The sequence below is a fragment of the Syzygium oleosum genome, unplaced genomic scaffold (assembly GCF_021117445.2).
Source record: "Syzygium oleosum isolate NSW1041296 unplaced genomic scaffold, Sole_v2.1 Sole_v2.06, whole genome shotgun sequence".
Classification (NCBI taxonomy): Eukaryota; Viridiplantae; Streptophyta; class Magnoliopsida; order Myrtales; family Myrtaceae; genus Syzygium; species Syzygium oleosum.
The window spans coordinates 9,523,171-9,546,702 of record NW_026607490.1 but is presented as its reverse complement, the minus strand read 5'-3'; the positions used below and the strand labels follow the sequence as shown (position 1 = coordinate 9,546,702).

Here is a 23,532-nt window from a genome sequence, read left to right as displayed (position 1 = left end):
GTGCCCGAGTGTGAAGTCCTAACTGCTGTAGGCCAATGCAACAACCTATAAGTCTTATAAGTCCTACGAGAGCCTCCGCGGCCTATCTCCATCTTGTGAGGCGAGCTATACGGACGTGTTCCTTATTTTAACATGCTAGTACCCGCATGCCTCACACCTCAATTCCCCCTATATCTTTATCTTTTTCGAGAAGAAGGAATACCCTTTGGGAATTTTACATCTCGGTGACCTCAAGGTCTGGATGAGGATTGAGACTGAGCATTTTAAGGACTTGCTCAGCGCCTGAAAAACTAACTGCTCTAGGCCAATGCAACAACCCGTGAGTCCTATGAACCGATAGGTCTTTGGCCTGTGTAAATGGCTTTGTTGCACGCTTCTGTTGGTGAAATACAAACGGGATACTTTTAACTCTTGAGTTGGAGGTCCCGCAACACCTTAATCAATTGCGCCAAACCTCGAAAAAAAAAACTATTCGAAATGAAAATCCCAAAATATATCATCTAACATCTAATCACAATAATTATTTGAAAGGAAATAACATCACCTAAAATATTTAAATAAGAAATTGTACGCATAAGTAAATAAAACAAAATTGCAAATATGGATGACCCACTTTTGCACGGTGATCCACGCGCCTTATCACACGGAAATTTTTTAATGCAGGTTTCATTTGTCTCGCGAAAAAATAAACAATTTAAAATATATTTTCTTAAAGTGATAGCTTGTATCGCTCGAAGATATTAACCAATTAATATTTTTGAGTCTTCAAGAATGACGTACTTTGCACGGTGATGCACACACTTTTCCCCACAAGAGATTTTTTAATGTATGTTCCGTTTGTTTCGCGAAAAACGAATAATTTGAAATATATTTTCTTAAAACGATCGCTTGTCTCACTTGGAGTTATTAACCAATTATTATTTTCATTATGGATAATAACTTATATTTAAACATTTTCGCGTACGTGAAAATATTTTTTAATTTATTCATTTTTGTAAGCGACATCAGCGATTATTTTTATAATAATATTTTTCAAATCATTCATTTTTCGCGAAACAAATGAAGTCTTATTAGTAATTGATCCTTCAAAGTTCTATGATAGAGAATTGTTTTCTGCAAAGTTGACTTCGGCAAATTTTCCTACTTAACGAGAATTATCACCGAAAGGGTGATAAGCTATCGAGGAAATGGATGATAAGTTATCGCAGGGGAACGATGAGTTATCGGTTTTTTATTTGATAACTTATCGCGAAGGAGCGACAAGTTATCGGTTTTTATTTGATAAGTTATCGCAATAGGGCGATAAGTGATTGTTATATGTGGTTTGTACTTGAATTATATAATAATTCTGTGTATATTTCATATGGTTTAGAGCTTGTTATGCCATGAAATGTGATTGCCCATTTTATAAACCTTGGATTTTATTTTTAAAGAAAGGTTTTATGGACATATAAGTGGAAATTCCCGAGGTGTCGGGTTTATATGTCCGGTTTTATGAGTTAAATGGGGCAACGATGTTTAAAAAGGAAATCGTGCAAAGTTTGATGGGTTGATTGTGTGTATGTGATCACGTGTGAATTTATTTCTGCATTTTTATGTGTGGAAGTTACAGTAATTTATTGTGTGAGCACAAACCACGTTTGCATTTGGCTAAATGCTCATATATAAATGAGTTGTGTAGTTGTTATGCTTGTGTGATCACATAAAAGAACCCATCACCCAACGGGGGTCTAGGGATGTTGCCTGATTAAGTTCGGATGCCCGGTGGGGTCCGGATGCCGAGTCGCGGTTGAGGCTGGGCCGATACTCTTAATTGAATGCCATCTGGATGGGGGTTCCAGATGATACTGTGCCCGATGAGACTGGACGATGCTCGATCATGCTGGAAGATTGCCAACTTGAGGCATTTTATGCGGGTTGTGCCGTGGCCGTGTGAGGTTGTAATAATTAGAATACGCATGATTGCATAGCGCCTGATTATGGGGTAAAAACTACGAGGCACTGTATGGGATGGGCCAAAGTGGGTTTTACCTTATAATCGGGACACGTGAGTTTGTGAAAGTTTCTATGTGTTCCGATTATCTATATGCTGATTGTATCGTTGTGACATGTACTGAGTTATATCGTGCAGGGCGTATGTGCCAATACAAGATAAGAATGCATGTGGTGATTCGATAGCTTGCTTATTTATGCAGGATTGTATTGCCTGCTTGTGTATATAGTTAGGGCAAAGCAGGGGCTACTTTTCTATTGATCTGCCATCGATGTATTGCTGCGTGTTTAGGTGTACCCGAGGCGAGTTGACTTCCTAAACGAGGCTTAGGTCGTTCACTTGCTGAGATTTTATATCTCATTCGTTGTTGTTAACCCTTTTTTCAGACCCTGAGCATAAATGTCCCTTACCACCACATGCGTTTGGGGGTCTCTGTGGCCTTAGAGCTGGAGGTGTCGGTGTACACTACTGTGGGCAATGTGGCGTCCTTCCAGAAGCACACCACGACGGTGTGGATGAAGCAAGGACCGGAGCAGTTGGTTCCCTATCGCTATGTGGCCTGTGGCCTGGTTCATCTTGCTGGATGGAGACCTCCTTGGCCCCTTTCAAGAGGTCAACAGGGTGCTGTCTTGAACTGGTCACCTGGTGTGGGTGGACCCGTGTCTTTTTGTTAGAGGAGCTAGGCCAACCCCAACACCCTTTTTGCTGTTGTTATAATCGGGAAGGTCTGTGTGGCGGACTTGTAATATATTAATCCCTCATGTATTGCTGATAATGTGTGTGTGTGTGTGTGTATATATGTTGTATGTTTTCCTTACTATTCATGTTGTTGTTGTTTGGAGATGTTGTGCTTCCGCTTGAGTTTAACTAAAAGATAAAACGAATTGGTCGGTGACGTATCATGGGACATCGCAATTCCAAGACCCAAGGAAGGATGTTCGCGCGCTCGAGGGTCAGGGGCGTGACAAAAGTCAAATGAAAAGTAAGTGAGATAATCTTAAGGAAGAATGAAGAAGATTGAAGACATTGGTTTTGAAGGAAATAGGATAAGGATTGGATCAAAAAAGAATATCATTTATGCAAGTGATGAATGATAGAAGAGGAAATTTCAGGTTTTTTCTCCTTTTTTTTTGTTATTCTTTTTTAAGTTCATCTTGTTTATCATAATAGGAAAATTCTAAGGTTAAAGTTTTTGGAATGAAAGGCTTACATCCGGATTTTAAAGTTTTGTTGGATAGAATGTTTGGAAATATGGTTGCTATTAGAAGTGTCACGTGGAATCCTACATAAGGCTAATGTGTTGATGAGGATATTATGGCCACACAACTTGAAATTGATGATTGTGTAGGATCTACTGATAATGGCATAGAGTGTAATATAGGTGAAAAGATTATTGAATGGGATCAAAGCCATAAAAGAACGGCGCAGAGTTCGGTGAGGCAATCTCAAGGAAAGAAACAAAAGAAATTAACCACAACTGTTGAGTTAGCAATACAAATGGAAGAATTTATTCAGCTATTGAAAGTAGGAGCCACACGAGGGAGTTTGATTCTTACAAGGAAATCATAAAGACGTTGAAAGCCATATCACGATTAAGCAAAACAAAGATTTATACTTTTTTGCACTAGATCATTTTTCAAAAAAGAAAGACAATAGACAAATCTTCGTGAACATGGATGGAGATTAGGAAAAAGTCAAGTGGATCAAGTATAAGTTCGCACAACATTGTCATCACTAGGATGTTAACTACTTATTGGAATTCTTTCATACGCAACGTTGTTATAATGTGAGACCTATTTGAACTACTTATTTGTACTAGTTGATGATACATGTTTATGTTCTATTAATGGTGTAGTCATCTAATGAGTGTTCTCTTTATCGAGTGGAGTTTGCATAAATATGATGGTTGATAAGTGTTCTGTCGATGGATCATCTAGATAATTTGTTACATCTCTCATTTTAATTCTATTTTGTTACTTTAACCAGTTATAGATGATTCTCCTCAAAGGGAAAACCATGAAAAAGAGGAAGATGAATGTTTGCAATTTTGTGCAGTGGCTCTTACGATAGTTGTTGTCAGACAATATACCATCACAAAGAACCGTGCATGGCCTCATCATACATAGGAAATGCATGATTAATGCTAAACCGATAAGGTGTTTTCGAATGTTTAGAATGGATAGAATTGTATTTAATAATTTAAGGCATGATTTAGTGACATGATAATGTCTCCAAGGATTTAGGAATATTGATGTTGTAGAAATGTTAGGAATGTTTTTTCATATCTCCAAGAATAGAAATGTTAGCACAAGAGCGCTTTCCACACTCCGGGGAAATCATACGCAGGCTATTTAACTTAGTTTTGGATAAAGTATGTGAAATTGGAGCAAATTTGATCCAACTACCCGATCCACAATTTAGGGGAGTTCCAATGGAAATAAGGAATAATCAAAGGTTTTATCCGCATTTTAACGACCTCACTGTGGTTAGGTGAGGTCGAGTCTCAAGAAATATTTGTGTTCTTGTTTTAGAATTGTATTGGAGTTATAGATAGTACACATATCCCAGCCTACGGGCGACCAACTTCGTTTTATCGATTGAAAAGGAAAATTGATGCAAATGTACTGGCCATGTACAATTTTAACATGGAATTTACTTATGTTTGGGCCAATTGGGAGGGAACAGCTCATGATACTCCTATCTTCTATGAAGTCATTAGGAGACGTGATTTACAATTTCCTTATCCTTTGAAAAGTTCATTAATTAATGGTTTGCATGTGGTATATGTTGACTAAATTTATAATATTTTATGTAGGTAAATACTATTTAGTAGATGTTGGATATCCAAATCACACAGATTGTTTGGTCCATACAAAGAAGTTTGATGTCATTTGCCTGAGTTTCAACGAGGTTCGGCACCTATAGTGTTGAATTGTGCCCACTCTTCACTGCAATTAGAAATTGAGCATACCTTTAGTGTATTGAAGAAGAAGTGGAAGATTCTAAAGATTATGCCAAGTTATCAATATAAAAAACAAGTGAAAATTATGATAGCGGCAATGACTTTGCATAATTATATATGAAGAAATGCCGTGAATGATGCACATTTTGCAGAAGTAGATTTGGATCCCAATTTATATACTGATGATGTAAATGAGGAGGGTAGTGCTTCAAATGATGACTCTGCTTCTGACATGGCATGTTTATGTGATCAAATAATTATAAGTTTAGGAAATATTTAAGGATGTTTGTAATTTTTTAAGGATAATGAATTTCTTTCGTTGATGCATATGTTACCATGTTTATTATAATGAAAGTATTATTTTTTTTAATTGAGAAAGAAGAGATCACTTTGATATGAATCTTTTCCATTTGAATTTTTTTTATTTTTTTAATAAAATTGTTTACAAGATATGTTGTCAATATTTAAATTTAAAAAGTTACATACATTTTTTTTTCAATTTTAAACCAATTAAAAAGCATAAATTAAAAACTCAAAGGGACTTTTCAAATGTGTTTTCACTAAACAGCTTTTCTCTCAGAGTTGCTTCTCAAAGCAGAATTTACTAAGCAATCTTTGCATTTCCCCAAAACCCTTTAGGCTAAATTGCTTTACATTTTCCCAAAAGTCCCTTAGAAATGCTTAACCAAACGCACCCTTAGACTAAACAGCTTTGCATTTCCCCAAAGCCTCTCACAAATGCCGAACCAAATTCACCGAAAAAATCGCTCGACTCAATTTCATCATACAAAGTGCATGTCCAATGACTCGGGAGTGAGCCGAAAAACACAGAGCCCAACAAAAATCTGGCCCGACCCTAATTACCGAGCCCGGTTCGGCTTGGGCCAGGTCGCCGGGCCTAAACAATATTTGGAATTCAGACCAGTTGAAGCCATTTGGGCTTCACCGGCCCGAAATGGCCCGATCCATATCGGTCCGGGCCGAGAACCCCAAGTCCGAAATCTCCGGGTCGGGCCAAGGTTCTCTCATTTTCCGTTCTTATTATTTTCCGCCCACCCTCCCCCCGCTTAAACCCTACGAGGAGAAAAAAAAGCAGATTTCAACACACACACACACACACACACACTCTCTCTCTCTCTCTCTCTCTCTCTCTCTCTCTCTCTCTCTCTCTCTCTCTCTAGTGGCAAAGTCGCAGGATTCTATCGGTCCGGCGTTGCAAGAATCTCGCCTCGGACAACTTGGTCTGTCGGCGGTCTCGCTCTCTCGCTTGGGAAGGTAATTCGATTGGAATTCCTGGGCTTGATGGTCCTCCGCTTGCTATCTCTGTTGTTGCATCGCGCGCTTTCCAGCGTAGCTTCGGGGCGCCGGCGAAGTGAGGCACCTGGGAAAAATCGATTGAGTTCTCATAGATTGAAACGCAGAAGTTGATGGGAATGAGTTGTTAGAGGCTCGGGTTCGGGTTTTTTCTCTTTTGAATCGGGGGATGTTGTTGGGTGGAGTGTGCATTCTGATGGGTTAATGTGAACTTTTTTTTGTAAATTTCGATGCTCTTTTGTCATGTCAGCGGTGAAATGGGTTTATGTCGTGAAGCGAGGTTTTGAACGGAATTAAGTCTGTTGGTGTTGGTAACCACTGGGGGTTTACCCCAGTGGCCACCCTTCTCACTTGAGAAGTGGGAGGTGGAGAGTTCGAATCTCCACCTTCGCAGGGGGTATGGGTGGGGCCGCGTAGTTTAAGTGTGGATTTCGACGCCCACGCCCTGCAAGAGGCGGGGCGCAAGTCTGAATGTGTATCGTGAGTGAAAGATAGAGTAGAACCGACTAAAAAAAAAAAGTCTGTTGGTGTTGGTGAGCCCCCCAAAAAGGAAAAAAAAAAAAGAGAATAATGAAGGAACTCTGTTGGTTTCAGCTTTGATGTTAAAATATTGAGTTTTTCAGTTAAATTACCCAAAGAAGTTCCCAAATGGATTTAACCAATAACCCGGAAAATGTCCCCCATCGCCAAAAGACACGAACTTGATTGGACCCATAATTTCGGTCGGCCTAAGCAGGGTTGATCTAACCAGTATCTAATGATTCTCTATTTATGTACCTAAGTGTTGGGAGAGATAGCTAACACCTTCAAGTTCATTTCAGCTGGTATCTGTATATTCCGTGGTTAATCAAAGCCATATGTCTATCCTTGATTGTAATTAGCAGCTGCAGTTAGCCTTCTAAGACAAGTTTTTAGTTTGCGCAGAAGAGCGTTGCATTTGGGGTCCGGAATCTACGTCTGCGTTTAGTTCTTGAAACCCCAAATGATAAAGGGAAAGAAAGACTTTCAATGAAGTTTTCTTACAAGAAGATGATTTCCATGTTTTATTACACTATGTAGCACCGACACGCACGTCGGACACGCCGACACTCTCCGACACGCGATCAACGCGGTGTCGAATTTTCGATACGCGGTCAACACTCCGGACACGCTCCCGACACGCGAGCCCGGAATCATGACACGTGATTCCGACACGCACGGGTCCATTTTATAAATTTTCAAAAAATTAGGGGTCAAAATGTAAATTTACAAAAAAGATTTAAAAAAAAAGAGAGAAAAAATAAAAGTAGAAGAAAAATGGCTTAAACAGAAGCTAGGTCTTCGTTTCCTCTGTCTTCTTCACTCGACCACGACCTCCCACTCAAACTCTCTTCTTTCTGTCGACCACCAATCCACCGCGCGAGGCTCTCTCCACGCCGGTCGCCGGTCGCCGCTGCAGCCGAGTAACAGCCTAACGCGTACACCTCTCTCTCTCTGTTTCTTCTGAATGCCCTCTCTCTGTTTCTGCTGATTGCCTGGTCACGGGGCTCTGGTTTTTTTATCATTTGTCTTGTGGGGGAGGGTGGGGGGAAGAAGGAAGGGGGAAGGGTGGGTGGGTCGCGGGTGGGTCGCGGGGGAAGAAGGAAGAGGGGGGAGGGGGGAAGAAGGAAGACGTCGAGAGTGCTAGATCATCCTCTTGACTAGGCATATTGCAAAATTTTTAGGGCAGATTTAATTTTATTACAGACACGGCAAACCAAAACGATCTGAGAACAGTTAATAAATTACCTGTATTCTATCAAAATCAAGACTAAACGAAAAATCGGGTAATGGTGGATTTTCTAGGCTCTTTTTGTATTATTTATTTATTTGTAGATTTGAATTAAAAATGATAATTTGTTATGTATATATAAAAATATATATTTAATAAACGTGTCCGAACGTGTCGGAATTCTTTATTTTTTGAGAAATGACGTGTCGCGTGTCGTGTCGCGTGTCGGTGTCGGTGCTACATAGGTTTTATAAGGGCAATGGCTTCAAAGATAATTCATTGAAGATCCCCAAGGGTAAATAAGAAAGCATGGAAGGAACAATTGGAATGGTGTATAGGACAATTTACTTGGGGGACACACAAGGATAAGTATCTCTGGTTGATTGGTTTACGTGGAACTGATATTGTTCTTATATTTGTTTGATTGAGAGGATGGAGACTCAGAGGGAAAACTTGGTAATAGCTTTTTCACTTTCAAGCTTTTGCAGTTACTGCAATTGTAAATATATGTCGTCCATTAGTGCATCATCAATTTCTTTTATCACAATGAAACTGATAGATTGTCACATGTGCACACATATTCGCAGTTTTTCTTTTGGCTTTTGTGGGTGCAATTACAGATATTGCGAGATTTTATTTTATCATGTATATTTGTCCATTCAATTTTTCTTTTTTAGATTTGAGTAAGTGTATTCTTTCTCTTTTCCTACGAATTGTGGTACATGAATTCTCTGATTGTGAACTGATCCTGTTTTAAATTTCTTTAGTGGGTGCATGATATTGATCCGTCATTCTTTTTCCCCATACTTCGAAAGTAATGATTTGCCTCTTTCGTGTTTCCAGCATGATTCCAAGTATTGGAACCAAAACCGAGTTGTTAAAATCTCTTGTGATCTCCACGGGACCTTTTAGTCGGAATCCGCATATGTCTGGTTCTTATCAATGCAAGATTCCCTTAGACTTAACCTCAAGGAAGTTTCTGCTGCTACCAATGAATTATGTAGGAACACAAGCTAGAGCACGCGCAAAGAATATTTTTAGGAAGTATAGCATAAGTGCAAAAATGGCTGAAAGTCTTACATACAAGGATGCCGGTGTGGATATAGATGCTGGTTCAGAGCTTGTTAGGAGAATTGCGAAAATGGCCCCTGGAATTGGAGGCTTTGGAGGTCTTTTCCCTCTTGGTATGATATCCTAGACCTTTATACTTTTGATGCTTGTTTAGTTAGATTCTTTCTTCTTCTTTTTTCTGTTGGTGAGAAGTTTAGTTAAACTCTAATTGGCAGAACAAGGCAATCCGTTATGTATTGTGGTAAACTCCAATTGATGTTCCAGCTCAAGGAGAATAGTTATGACCGGGTTGAACTCCTTTGAAAGAATGCTATGTGCTAGATCATGGCAGGAAAAATTTGATTAGATGTTGTTATTTATATAAAGTTCATTTGAAGCTTGTACAGACTAATGGTGCCATTTGTGGTTGTAAGTAGAGCATTTCGGCTTCAATTATTTTTATTATGGAATGTAGGCGCACGAAGTTCAGAACATGTTAAATGGTTATAATTTTTCTGTCATAAGCAATAAGATTACTGGTTTCTGGAATTCCTTGATTGCCATTGGCTGGTTAAGCGGAACAGAAAATTATCTTGGGCTCTCCCTCCATCAGGAAAGAAAGGACATATAGAAAACTTGACGTTATATGCTAGCTGGATAGTACATCAGTTGTGGTAGAGGAAGTCCTTAGTTTCTACACACTCGAGTGGTTATCCCCATTTGTACTTCTTTTCACGGAGGCTTCCGAGCACACATGAGGATATACCTCACTTCAGCCGTATCTACGCCATGAAAGATAATTCTAAATTATCTAATTCAATGATTGAATGTCCCAACTGTTTAATAATTTGTACTTAGTTCCTTGTTTCTGAATAAACTGGTCTTAGAACAGCCGGTTCATGAACATGTTTATGCTTCTCATTGTAATTAATTTGTTCTGAGGCATAGATTTTACTTAGACTCTCAATTGCGTATTCTTGTTGAGCTTGTTTTTGTTGTGGTTAAACTTGGATGGCAGTTGTTTCAAGATAATGTGTATTTGCATGTAGGTTTTTTACTAGTTAATAATTAGTTTTTCATGAGCAGGGGATTCGTACCTTGTAGCTGGTACAGATGGTGTTGGGACTAAATTGAAACTTGCATTCGAAACTGGGATCCATGAAACGATTGGAATCGACTTGGTATTGACCGGAAAAGATGATGATCTCTTACAAGCTATTTTTGTGTGTCTAACACTCTTATTTTAGGTCGCGATGAGTGTTAACGACATTGTTACTTCAGGAGCAAAACCTTTGTTTTTCCTTGATTACTTTGCGACGAGCCATCTTGATGTTGACCTTGCTGAAAAGGTAGCAGCTGATCTTGTATATCATAGCTGAATCCTAGAGCTGTTTAAGTTTACTTGAGTTAATACAGAGTTTATGCAGGTTATAAAGGGCATTGTGGATGGCTGTCGGCAAGCTGATTGTGCTCTTTTAGGAGGAGAGGTAATTGCATGCTTTATGTTTCATTTTATGCTACTAATTGTAATCCTAGACACCTTTGGTCGGAATTTGGAGGTCACTTCTTTTCAGCAGCTAAGCAATTTCAAGGGCGAAGTGGGAGATTGTAGGACTTAAGCAATTAAGTAGTCCAATAGATTTCACTATTGAGCTGTTGTTCTTGTTTTGGTGAAAAGAGAGCTGTTGTTCCTGTTGGCTTTCGCTACTATGTAATTTGGCGTTCTGTCTCCTTGGAAGGGTTTGTTGTATCTTTTCTTCATTGTGTGCCACGCAAAAATAAAGAAAAAATTGTTGACTTACAGAAAGGGTGTTTGAAACTGCATGATTACTTGATTTTCGATGCTGTATGAAACTAACATAGTCAATGTGCCATCCAGACTGCAGAAATGCCCGATTTCTATGCGGAAGGTGAATACGATCTCAGCGGCTTTGCTGTTGGCATAGTGAAGAAGGATTCAGTTATAGATGGAAAAGACATTGTTGCTGGTGATGTGCTCATTGGCTTGCCGTCAAGTGGGGTGCATTCGAACGGTTTCTCTCTTGTCAGAAGGTTAGTTTCATCTTGACCCAAGTATGCTCACGAGTGCCCTCTCATTCTATGATCTTAATTTGCTAATTTCTTTTCCAGAGTTTTGGCCCGAAGTGGTCTTTCCTTGACAGACCAGCTTCCTGGTGAAGCTGTGACGGTAGGTGAAGCTTTGATGGCTCCTACTGTTATTTATGTCAATCAGGTATCTCTCTTTCTTTCACTCTCTGATATATTTCCTCAAAAATGTAGCTGGAGTATTAAGACTAAAGCAAAATATATGAGCCAATTACCACCCTAATCATAGCTGTTGTTGATGTACAGGTTCTTAACCTTATCAACAAGGGAGGTATCAAAGGATTAGCCCACATTACTGGTGGTGGGTTTACCGATAACATACCGCGTGTATTCCCAAAAGGCCTTGGTGCCACCATCTATGGCGACTCCTGGGTGGTTCCTCCACTGTTTAAGTGGATTCAAGAGGTTGGTTTCCGTTTTGTTCTAGGCTGGAATCTTAGGTTAAGGGAAAGAGCCTGCTCAAGCATTGTATATGATATCGTAGAATGTAGTCAAGCTATTGCTAGCTCTTCTTAGTAACTTAGAAGGTTGAATACATGCTTATGTGGTTTAGTGATTTCTTCTCCTCTATTAGGTGGGAAACATAGAAGATTCTGAGATGAGGCGGACCTTCAATATGGGCATTGGGATGGTTTTGGTGGTTAGCCCTGAAGCTGCCCTTCGGATGCTGGGCGATAATGAGATAACGGCATATCGCATTGGTGATGTGGTTAACGGCGAAGGGGTGAGGTACTGCTAAGAAAAATTCTGTACCCTTCTAAGATATATTGTATTTTTCATCATTGTATTATAGTGAATGAGTTATACATTGATGTAAGGCCCTTTTTTTCCCTACTAGATGTGCATGATTGACTTGTGAAAAGATCAAGGAAACTCTGGTTTTGGTAAGAGGGGAATTGTAGTTGTGCTGAATCTTTTCAAATCAATTTTAATTCTCGAGCTGAATTTTGATCTTTACATGATGCAGTAATTTTTTTGAATGCCTTGGGGGTTGGAACCCAAAGAGCATGTACAAAACCTGCAGAAGAGTTACTTAGCTGATGCAGAATGATTTTTTCCCTGAAGTTCTCTCTATTTGCATCATATGCTATGACATTTGAGTCGTTCTGGTTGTTTTCCTCTTAGCATAGAAATTAGTCACATACCAATCAGGCAACTTAGTCATATGGGACTCTGCAATTTTGTGGAAAAAAGCTGTAGAAAAGAATGAACAAAACTTTCGTGAACTTTGCACTATTTACAAAGTGCCGCGACTCTACAAAAATGCATTGACAATAATGGAATTTGGTGCAAAAATCATTAATGCTGAGCGGGGATTAGCTCGCACTTCGGTTTAGCATCTCATTGTACTGAAGGTATGAAATTTGCCTTTGCAGCTTCATCTGTTCGTAGATCTTGGCTATGAACTCCTCTGCTCGTGTCAATCCCTTGCTCTTCCTCAATTTCCATTCTTCCATCCTCCTCCTCGTCAAAACGAGTTTCCTCTTCGCCTCCATTTTTGAGGAAGCTCTTCCTCACCGCGTCGTACCCGTAGCATAGCTGGTCGTCATCGTCAAACTCCGGATCGAAATCGACTTGAGGGTTTTATGCACGGGATGTGTGGCAAGTGAAACAGCATCGACCCCGGATGTTGCATCCTCACGTGGACAACCAGGGTCTTCTCGAAGGAGAGCTCGCGCTCTCCATACCAGATGTGGCTGCACGGCATCGCCTGGTCGATTGTCTTGAGGAACTTGGGCACAAGGTGGAGCTGCAACTTGAACGCCCCCGCCTAGAGCAGCGCTGTGCGCAAGAGGCTCCACGCGCTGCGAGAAGCACTAGACGACTTCCTCAGCATTTTTTGACTCTCCACTTGAGTAGTGTTGCTTTGAGAAAGTACCGCAGTTGCAAAAGATGAATGAGAGAAGATGAAAAGAGTGTGTGCAGAGCTCTTTATGTTTAGGATGATCTGAGCGAATGAGCGGAGTCATAGTAAGTGTTTATATATAGGGTTAATACCACGAAAAACCCTAAACTGGTACACTTGTGACACATTTACCCCAAACTATTTTTTTGACCATAAAAAATCCCAAACTAGTACACCTGTGACAATTTTACCCCGAACTATTTTTTTGACCATAAAAACCCCAACCTGTACATCGTGACAATTTTACTGAACTTACCACAAAAAACCCAAACCCAGTACATATGTAACAATTTTACTCGAATTAAAATTTTAATTTTATTATTTTATTTTTTTTAGAATTTTTATTTTTTTCCTTTTATTTTTTTTTTCTTTATCTTCAACCTCTGGCCGGTCGCCGGTCCGGCGACCGGCCAGAGGCGGAAGCCGGCAAGGGCTGCCCTCGCCGGCGTCGGACGAGGGCCGTCCTCGCCGGTATCGGGCAAGGGTTGCCCTCGCCTACATCGGGCGAGGCCGTCCTCGCCGGCGTCGGGCGAGGCCGCCTCGCCGGATCTGGGCGAGGGCGACCCTCGCTGCGTCGGCGAGGTTGCCCTCGCCGGCGTCAGGCGAGGGCATCTCTTTGCCCGGAGCAAGAAGCGAGGGCCGCCTCGGCCCCGCCTTGGCGAGGACGGCCCTCGCCCCGAGTCGGGCGAGGCGGCCCTCGTCGGCGTCCCGAGGCGAGGGCGGCCCTCGTCGGCGTTAGGCGGGGACGGCCCTCGCCCGACGCCGGCGAGGGCCGCCCTCGCTAGATCCGGCGAGGGTCGCCCTTGCCTAGTCGAGTGAGGGCGGCCCTCGCCGGATTTCGCCTCTGGCCGGTCGCCGAACCGGCGACCGGCCAGAGGTTGAAGTGAAGAAAAAAAAAGAAAAGAAAAAAATTCAAAAAAATAAAAAAATAATATTAAAAATTAGTTAGGGTAAAATTGTCACATGTGTACCAGTTTGGGGTTTTTTGTGGTATGTTCGGGGTAAAATTGTCATAGGTGTACCAGTTTGGGGTTTTTTATGGTCAAAAAAATAGTTTGGGGTAAATGTGTCACAAGTGTACCAGTTTAGGATTTTTCATGGTATTAACCCTTATATATATGGATGGGAATTCTGCGTGGCACGCGGTGTTGTGGAGAGAAAGAGTGGTTTGGTGTGGGGACGTAAATGGTGGGCGGTGGGATCTTGCGAGCAACACGCTGTTAGCTGTACTTTGCTGTTAGAAGTCCCTTCGTTACTCTTTCCTCTTCTTCTCATGCGAGATATCGAAATTCTTCGACTCGATTGATCTTGATAACAGCCAGTTCACATGCGTCGGATAAATTTCGCCGACAGGGTCTCCAGCGTGCTCTCAAGGTTACTCCAAGTGAAAGTCATTTATTTGAGTGCATCATATGCCGTATCTATGCTTAGGGATTAATCACTTGATCCTCGGCTCTTTAAAGAGTCGCCAAAGAGCAATTTTTTCACTATCAGTATCGTGTCGACGAGTGCCCCCCTAAGGGCACCGGTAAAACAATCAATCGAGCAAACTTTACATTTTCAATATATTGATAATTTTTGTAGTATACGCAATTAATCGCGTTTTATATTTTGGAAACTACCGAGCCTTTATTTTGTCAGAAAATTCTTCTCTGTTTTTTTTTCTTTTGTATGATTTTCTGTTGACACCTAATTTTGCCCCGCCGCGATTAATTCAGGCTTGATTAGTAAATGGGCCAAGTTAGTGCAAAAGAGAGATAAAACTAAAATTAAAATAAATAAAGTATATATATATCGGACCAATCTAGCCCAACCCATCAGCCCTAGTTCCGATCATTTTCTTTTTCTTAAGCCCAACTTCGGACCGACGCGTGTGTGGCTTTCACGCGCTAGCAGCGCCAGCGCTTAGGGCGCGTGGCTCCCACGCGCCGCGGCTTCTGGCCGCGCGTGTGGGCGTCTTCCGGCGGCGTTCGACCCGCCATTCTGCTCATCTCGACGAGTTCTTCAACTCTGTATATTAATATCTCATTTTTTACTGAAAATAAATATTCGATACAGGGTCAAAAAGAACGGCGTTCATCCTCCAAAACCCGTTCGTCGCGTTCGATTTCATTTTCGACGATTCATGTTGCAATTTCCGAGCAATGAACATCCAGACAATATGAATTCTCTCGATCCCCATATCAAATAACAAGCAAAAAAATTCAACGGAAAAACAAGGCAGAGATCATAACCTGGCTCTGATACCAATGTTGGAAGCGAGTGTCGGGAGAATCGACTAACCTGTTCGATGCACTACGAACAAAATTTCCAGGATCGTACGTTAAATCACCAGCAAACGATGAACGATTCTACTTCACGTTGGTCCAAATACAATCACAAGGAAAGTATTCTCGTTCCACAGCGTTAATGTCGATTGTCTTCTCAACGTAGATACGGAATCCTTATGCGTCGAGAGGGAGAGAGAGTTCTAATTATCTCTTATTCATTGTTCATTATGAGGAAGTTATCTTCCCTTAAGAAACTCCCCTCGTACTTCTTCAAAAGGTGTCTTTCAGACACACTTATAATTAGAGCAAATGGTATCCCTTGGACACGCTCATCATGGGCGGACCGACGAAATATAACAACATTAAATATGCATGACGGCATCTTACGAAAATCTTTGCCCAGTTTATTTTATTTGTGCACTTTTCCAGGACGAGCACGAGTCGATAACAAAGCAAAGAGAAACTTCGAGCTCCCCGATCACATGGAAGGAATACAAATCAATTCCTTTTACTCTTCTCAAGTATGCCCCCTAGCTAAATGGTCATGGTTCTTCAGTACAATCAGTAAAACAGTACAGTCTTGCTGAACCATTGCTGTTCAACAAACAGGTGATCCATGAATCCTTAAGGTTGGGAAACATCTCGCCGGGATTGTTTCGGAGGACGAAAACCGAAGTGGAATGGAACGGTAATTTATCTCCACATGACATTCAATTCATGTTGCTTTGTACTTGCATCGAATGAAAATGACAATATCGACTGGTTGTCAAACTGCAGATTCAGATCTAGCACTATATGACGATTAGAGTTCTTGCAGGATACACAATTCCCGAGCGCTGGGGAGTATTGATAGCAACTTCCGCTCTTCACTTGAATCCCGAGACGTAAAAAGACCCTCTTACGTTCAACCCATGGCGCTGGAAGGTGAATTGTGAATAGAAAACCCTCGTGCAATGTCGCCGTGATCGGTTTCAATTTGAGCTCCATCAAACTTGGTACATTTGACAGTAGTTCCGCCTTTTTCAATTCCAGGAATACGATTCAGATGTGATGCTGAAGAACTTCATGCCTTTCGGATCGGGGATGAAGCAGTGTGCCGGAGCGGAGTACGCGAGGGCCTTTCTGTCGACATTTCTCCATGTTCTGGTCATGAAATATAGGTACTCGCCTTACCCTATTCGATACCAACGGCCCGCAAAAGATCATGCGGCTCTAGGTACGTGAGTTAAGCAATCTAAAGCCACACGATTCCTGAAAGTTTCTCTTCTTTTGCAACCTGATCAGATGGACGAATGTGAAGAAAGGCGAAATTCGACGGAACCCGATCCTGAGCCTCGGCGATGGCTTGCACATCAAGATCATGGAGAGACAGAAGTGAAAATTTGTTCTTGCTGTCTGGTGTGATCTCAACTTTGTTCTTATGAGAGAAATAATTCAGGCCATGTACTTTCAAACCTCCCAATATATACAATCGGTTTCTTTAAAAAGTAAAATTTTGACATTCCAATCTCCTTTTTTTTTGGTAGTAAAAATAAAGTGACGGGATTCGTTATATAGTTTTGCCATAAATTTTGTAAAATGCCCTTATCGAAAAACTTTGCCTACTATTCATATTGAAATTTGGGATCCCTCAAGATGAATTTTTTCGTTGAGCGCGGGTCATGTTTCTAGTAATTATTTTATGCTAGTTACGAGCCATACTTTGCATAGAGCATACCTTAATATAAGTGTTTTCGCATATGAGCATATTTTTAAAAGGCTCAATCTCGATTCTCGTCTTAATCTCGGAATCACCGGGATGTAAAACTTTCAGAAACTATTCTCTCTCCCTAGGGAATACAAAGATACAAAGGTAATTGGAGGTGCTAGGCGTGCAGGCATCGGCATGCTAAATTAAGGAACGCATCCTTGAAGCCCGCCCCATAAGATGAGGACAGGCCTCGTCAAAGGCGAAAGCTCCCTGCCGTTGGTGAGGTAGGCTATAGTTTAGTGGTTAAGAGGTTACCTCTTAAATATTTTATGCTAGTTATAAGCCCGCGCTTTACATAGGGCATACCTTGGTATAAGTGTTTTGTAGGTATATGTTGGCATTGCTACATCTTATTTTTATCTGTGTTAGCATATAAGTATTGTCACCTATAATCTTGAGGATGTTGACATTTTTAGTATTTTTATAAGCTTGTTGGACCTAAATCTGTGCCCAAATACTCAAAAAGAACTTATTTTATGAAGCTGAATGTAGGAAAAAAAGGGAAATGCTTAAACTTAAATATACAAAATGAATTATGTTAGTTTTCAAAATTAGGTACTTGTTTGTTTCGCTTTCCGATACCAACATCCTGAAAATAAACACCATTTGGTTTCATTGAATCCTAAAATCTTAAGTGATATAATTTTCTCATCAATCTGCAATATGACCGGATGGATAGCTGTCCAGAAAGGTGAAACATGCCGAACTCCGATTCCACGGCTTCGTTTGTTTTATGAAAATGAATGATTTAAAAAATATTTTCGAAAAACGATGGTTTATATCGCTTGCAAAAATGAATGGACGAAAAGTACTTTCACTATCCAAGAAAATGTTTAGACATAAATTATTGTCAATAATGAAAAAAATTTCTATTTACTAATTATTTTGAGCGATATAAATGATTATTTTTAGAAAAATATTTTTTAAATTATTCATTATTCGCGAAACAAACAGAGCACAAGTCTCGGAGAAGGATTGCCCATCAGGGCCGTGGAAAAACATAAACAAAAAACTTTGTTTACAATAATTCAGATGGTACCAATGTTTGCTTTCAAGGGCACCTTTTACTGGTCCTTCTTACATGAAATGTTCTTCTGATTTTAACCAGATATTGATTCTTTGAAGCTTGGCCATTCTATTCCTTTCAGAATGGGCTCAACCTTTCTGTCCCAATACTTCTGGGCCTGTATTCTCCATAGCCGTTTTTGGGCCCTCACTTAGTTCTGCTGGCTAGGATTTTATGTATATTCCTATTTTTTATTTCCCGCAAATGAAATACAATTATTTGACATAGATACATACTTTATAGAATGATTAAGGAGAATAATATGATGGCGAAAGGAAAAAAAAGCAAAGGTAAATCATCTAGATGTATCTACCTGTCAATACTTGAGTGTTTTGAAAACTTTCGGGTATTCGATATTTACAAGAAAATCGAATTCTTAATGGTATGAAAAAAGTCAAATGCAAAAAATACAAAAATAAAAGCACTCCAAACCAACCTCAATTTATCATATTCCCATCCAAACCACTTTGATGTGTTTAGAGATGGCACAATAGGAAATGAAAATTGATTAAAACAATCGGATCACATATTATATCATGATGGCTCGATTCTTCGCGAGGTCATAACATCGGGCCCACTTGGAATCGAGAGGCCATTTAGGCAGTGGCATGCCGCTATCGACGAGAGAAAAAGAGTCAAGGAGGACGGAGACAGAAAAGGGACGAGCCCTCTTGATGGGATCTTCACACGATGGCCAAGTTCCACTGCGAGACGTCGGTGGTGGCAGGCCGAGCGTCCAGGCGGTCGCGGTGGCAAGCGGCCGCCTGTGGCGACCGTGCATGTTAGATGACTATCCGTTGGTCATTGTGGTTAAAGCTTTGGTGTGTTTTCTGATGTGTGAGAAAGGGGGGAGGGGGGGTACTGTGTGAAAAGGAAATGGCAAAACCTACAACAAATATACACCTTTGGTAAAGTGAGGCAGTATATATGTTTATGATATATATATATAGGTGAAAAGCAAGTGAAATCAGCCGTCAGTAGTGATCTCGAATCATCATCATGTTCATCTTTAGACTAGTACTATTCTCTTCTTTTCGATATGTTCACATGGATAACAGTCAAAGAAATGGTCCCCTACCGCAACTGGGGCTAATGCCCTAGCAGGTACCTTCCATAAATAGTTAAAGACGAGAAAAGGGTGGTCAACCCAAATTTGGCAAAAAGCTGTCCCCCACTTAATTAATTGAGATTAAATTAAACTAAGGGGGAAAGAAAATGTGCTAGCAGGGCGGCGCCCAAAAATCGGGTGTCCAAAGACTATTTCAAGTTCCAAAGGACCGCTCTAATCAAATAGACAAGAATAAAGTGATCCTTCCAAGTCAGAAATTTTTCAAACTCCTACTCAATCATTCCAAATTCTGCAGGAAAAAGGGTGAGTTGGAAACATCAAGAAAAAATGAAAGTCCACATTGACCTAGGCTATACACGTATATGCACGTGTGGTAACAGTCGTTGCCTAATTCACTAAAAATTTGCAATCGAATGCAATTCCTAGCGTTTCAAGGAAGTTATAATGTAAGCAATAAGAAAACAAATAAAGGTTAACGAAACGATGAGGTAGTATCCCATTTGCTAAACTTGTTTCGTTCTTCTGTTAACCTGTGATAAACAGCGATATTTGAATTTCACATGTAGCTTCGAAATGTTTGTTGTGCGACGACGAATCAAACATGAGCAAGTAAAAATCTTTGCAACGCTATGATTGATGCAAACGAAAATGTCTCCCGATATTTCCAATCTGAAACATAATTCACCTTATTGCATCCAAAGGGTTATCGATATGTGGAATTTGTTGGTTTAAGCATAACAATGGTCAAGTCCCGAAATCGCAAGAGTTTGTAAAGTTCAAGAGGAAGTTGCTAGTCTCATGGTACTACGAGAATTTTATAGTTAGCTTAAAAAATTTACATATTTCAATGTGAATATTCTAATCTATCCTGATACCCGAGGGAACAGCTTCAATGTAAAAGATCTAGAGATACTGCTGCCATTTTTACAAGGTGGATAAAATCATGAAAGGCACTTAACCTAGTTTCACAAGCATACCCAAAAAGTAAAAAAGTCTTCTCTTTTGCCGTCTTGGCTTATACACTATACAGTGTCAGGCCACTAGGTCCATTTGCTGTGACTTATCTTTTAATTCATACAAAAGAATATATATTTACTTTAAATAAAAGTTAGGCTTAAATGCAGTCGTACAGTCCCACGACTGTATCCTTTGCTTCTTCCTCGATCTCCTCGATTAGCCTGTGCATGCAACAATATCTGCAAGCTCTTAAGTAGGAAGCAGCAAAGTACAGTGAAAAGTACAGTGAAAAGTCGTGAAGGGGTTAGATCGAGCTGAAGGTGACTTGGTGTTTTGGACTGATCCGACCCCGTCAAAATCCCAGTCCCTACCATCATTCGGGTTAGTTGGGTTTTAGGTGGAGCATTAAGCAAAAAGAGCAAAAAGCAAAACATTCAGTAATGTGTCCATTCAAGAAACGAGCGTATGGAGCCACACATGATTTACCCTCCTTTTAACACAACTATCATCACAAAGATTCGAAAAGGTTTTGCGGGTCGGGCCAAGAAATGGTGCCTTTTGAGCTGGGAACTTGTGCTGTGCAGCTTGGAATCACAATACAACCAGGAAAAGTGGAGCCTGTGATGCTGTGTTTTTTGGAAGGAGTATGTGATTAAAGAAGGGATGAACCACCTCCTCCTGAAGAGATTTTTACTGTCATGACTTGACCAAACACTCATGGGGAATTGAGAAGGAGAACCCTAGTAGTATGAATAGCTGTGTAGGCTTGCAGCAGACAGCATGTACCTTTCTATAAGGAGTTGGATTACTAGGAAACGTTGGTGAACCCAAATTTGGGAATGGAAGAAGCAGTCTTTTTCCGTGTGGACTGCAGAGCAACTAGAAGCTACAGTATCCTCTTTCTCTAGGAACTAGAAACTGCGGTCATAAGGTTTGGATCGGGCTTTTCTTTTGAAATAGTGCCGAGCCAGGGTTTCGGTTTCTGCTCGACACTTTCCGACAAAATGATGTGTGAACACGTTGGCAAAATACTTTAGCCTGTGAATGAAAAAGCTAAGTTTATTCCGGCAGACAAAATTCCTCAAGGTCATTGCCATTAAATATAGGAAAAATGACATAATCGATCCTTAAATTTTGACCTAATATGCAATGTGATTTTTGAACTTTTAATTTATTCGATGTGATCTTTAAACTGTAACTTAATTTACAATGTGATCCCTGAATTTTTTGTATATATTCTAGTTTTCGTTCCTCTCAACGCCTTTCTATCGTGTTTTCGAATTTGATATTTCGTATCATTCTCATTTAAGTTTAGTTGCTTGCCTTTAGTCACTTAAATAACTTTTACCGTACTTGAAAGTTTGGCAACATGCTAAGTTCATGCATGACAGCTATTAGCACACCTTCAAATAAGGTGAAAAAACTTAAAAGTCACAAGGAACGTACTTACTTTAACTTAGCAGGTATTGTGACTAAAGGTAAATGATAAAACTGCAAAAAATGACAACACCCCTTTTCACCCATTCTAACTATTCTCAAGGACTTATATAGATGGTCCATAGATTTTGATTTAATGCGTAATATCATGTTCAATTTAATCCATAAACTATATGAAAATATTAAATACTATCTTTTCATTAATTCAAGTTCATAAATAACATTAAATAATTTCATATAATTCATGAACTAAATTAAATATGATATTACTTATTAGGCCAAAGTCATTGGACCATGTTCTTGCAAATAGTTAGAACAGGTGAAAAGGAGTGTTGCCATTTTTTGCAATTTTATCATTTACCTTATAGTTACGATAACCTCTAAGTTAAAGTAAGTGCATGCCTCGTGACTTTGAAGTTGTTTCACTCTATTTGAAGGTTTGCTATATAGCTGTCATGCACGAACTTAGCATGTTGCCAAACTTTCAAAGTACAGTAAAAGTTATTTAAATGACTAAAGGCGAGCAATTAAACTTAAATCAAACAATACGAAAGATCTATTTCAAAAGCATAATAGGAAGGCATTGAGAGGAGCGAAGAAAAACGTGTAATTGGTAGGCCAGATCCATTAGCCTGGGGTGGCCCAAGTCCTTTCCCCCTGATCCAAAAACTTCATCGCATGAACATATCGAATAAGAACTCACCTCTTTTTAGAATGATTAGAAAAGATTTAGACCAATAGTCATTGCCTATATCAAGAGGATTTATCACTTCTTAATATGCTAGAGGACATTTACTTAAAAGCATATAGTGTTAGGAGGGTTAGAGTAAGAAAAGTTCAAATTGAACGGATTTCTTCACCGAATTCATATCAAAATTCCGAACAGACATGTACTGATCCGTGCCGGAATTAAGATTATCGTTCCGAAAACTCTATTCGTGTGCCCGTATTAGGTTCGAGGCTTCATCGAGCCCATCGAATTCAGATTCGAAGCCGTCTTCGGACACCTCGCTGTCCCATTGTTGCATTGTCTGGTTGTGCAACATCGGAAATTTTCGATCCACCAAGGGGAGGAGATTCCGCCGGCGATTCCCCTCGTCCGGAGATTCCCCTCGACCAATCGCAGAGCCCACGCGCCGCCACGTGGCGCCGATCGTTGGCGGCGGCGGGGTGGAGCGTCCCCGGGACGGCGGATGGTGGTGGTGGTGGTGGTGGTGGTGGATTCGCTGCACGAGGATCTAAGGATTAGGAAGGGGAAGGGGAAGCGCGGGGGGTGGGGCCCGCGGCGTTGATGGGTTCGCCTGTTCCCCGACAGCCAGTACAAGAGTCCACGTGGGCGCACGAGGCGGCCGGGGCCCGCCGGGGAGGCGCACGTGTCGCCGTCCCATACGTGGTGTCGAGTAGGCCGTAGATTGCGGGGATCTTCGTACGGAAAATCTCTTTTCCTTGGTGTAAATTAATGCTCTTGTTAGAGATTAGGAGGAGAGAGGGAAGGGTAGGGACAGCTTTTTGTAGAGGTGTGACAAAAGACAAAAGGTTAAATGAGGTGGGTTTGGTTTTTTTAGTATTATTATTATTTTGATTAGATAGAATAATCTTGTAATTTGTTGGGAAATTATTATTATTATTACTATTATTTGGTTTGGTTTGGTCATTCACCACACCACACATGAATAATAGTACTCTCCAATCATATTAGCGTTGGGGTTAGTAGATTAATGCGAGAAAGTACGTGGGTGATATGCCATTTCTAGCTTTATTAGCTTTTGAAAATGGGGGAAAATGGAGCTTTTCACGGGATTAATTTTATTAACTCGAGGGGCGGTGGGTACGGCCACATATTTTCTTTCCCCCCCCGTGAAACTCATCGGTTTAAATCTTTGAAGTGCTTTTTTGTAGATC

General features: G+C 40.5%; 2 protein-coding genes and 1 pseudogene across 2 annotated transcripts; 2 read left to right on the top strand and 1 right to left on the bottom strand.

The window, feature by feature from the left end:
* Nucleotides 1-8,436: 8,436 nt before the first annotated feature.
* On the top strand, nucleotides 8,437-12,132 carry LOC115690108 (phosphoribosylformylglycinamidine cyclo-ligase, chloroplastic-like). The gene is made up of 9 exons (XM_056312690.1): nucleotides 8,437-8,702; nucleotides 8,863-9,203; nucleotides 10,156-10,250; nucleotides 10,317-10,418; nucleotides 10,497-10,556; nucleotides 10,949-11,121; nucleotides 11,200-11,302; nucleotides 11,422-11,580; nucleotides 11,750-12,132. Exons 1-9 carry the CDS (start codon nucleotides 8,452-8,454, stop codon nucleotides 11,912-11,914), a joined length of 1,449 nt encoding a protein of 482 aa, XP_056168665.1. The 5' UTR covers nucleotides 8,437-8,451; the 3' UTR covers nucleotides 11,915-12,132.
* A 217-nt stretch (nucleotides 12,133-12,349) lies between these two features.
* Nucleotides 12,350-13,314, bottom strand: LOC130138498 (uncharacterized). The gene is made up of 3 exons (XM_056312720.1): nucleotides 13,307-13,314; nucleotides 12,954-13,040; nucleotides 12,350-12,684 (listed from the first exon to the last, which is right to left on the bottom strand). The coding sequence occupies exons 1-3, from the start codon at nucleotides 13,312-13,314 to the stop codon at nucleotides 12,492-12,494; spliced, it is 288 nt and encodes a 95-aa protein (XP_056168695.1). The 3' UTR covers nucleotides 12,350-12,491.
* Nucleotides 13,315-14,199: 885 nt separating this feature from the next.
* On the top strand, nucleotides 14,200-16,729 carry LOC115665442 (beta-amyrin 16-alpha-hydroxylase CYP87D16-like; annotated as a pseudogene).
* The last annotated feature ends 6,803 nt before the right edge of the window (nucleotides 16,730-23,532 follow it).

Coding starts and splice junctions, on each gene's coding strand:
- LOC130138498 (XM_056312720.1), bottom strand. Junction 12,685..12,953: donor AGCCTCTTGCGCACAGCGCT/GCTCTAGGCGGG, acceptor GCGGTGAGGAAG/AGCTTCCTCAAAAATGGAGG.
- LOC115690108 (XM_056312690.1), top strand. CDS start 8,452: ATGGAGACTCAGAGGGAAAACTTGGTAATAGCTTTTTCACTTTCAAGC. Junction 8,703..8,862: donor TTTTTCTTTTTTAGATTTGA/GTAAGTGTATTC, acceptor TCGTGTTTCCAG/CATGATTCCAAGTATTGGAA. Junction 10,557..10,948: donor GTGCTCTTTTAGGAGGAGAG/GTAATTGCATGC, acceptor TGTGCCATCCAG/ACTGCAGAAATGCCCGATTT.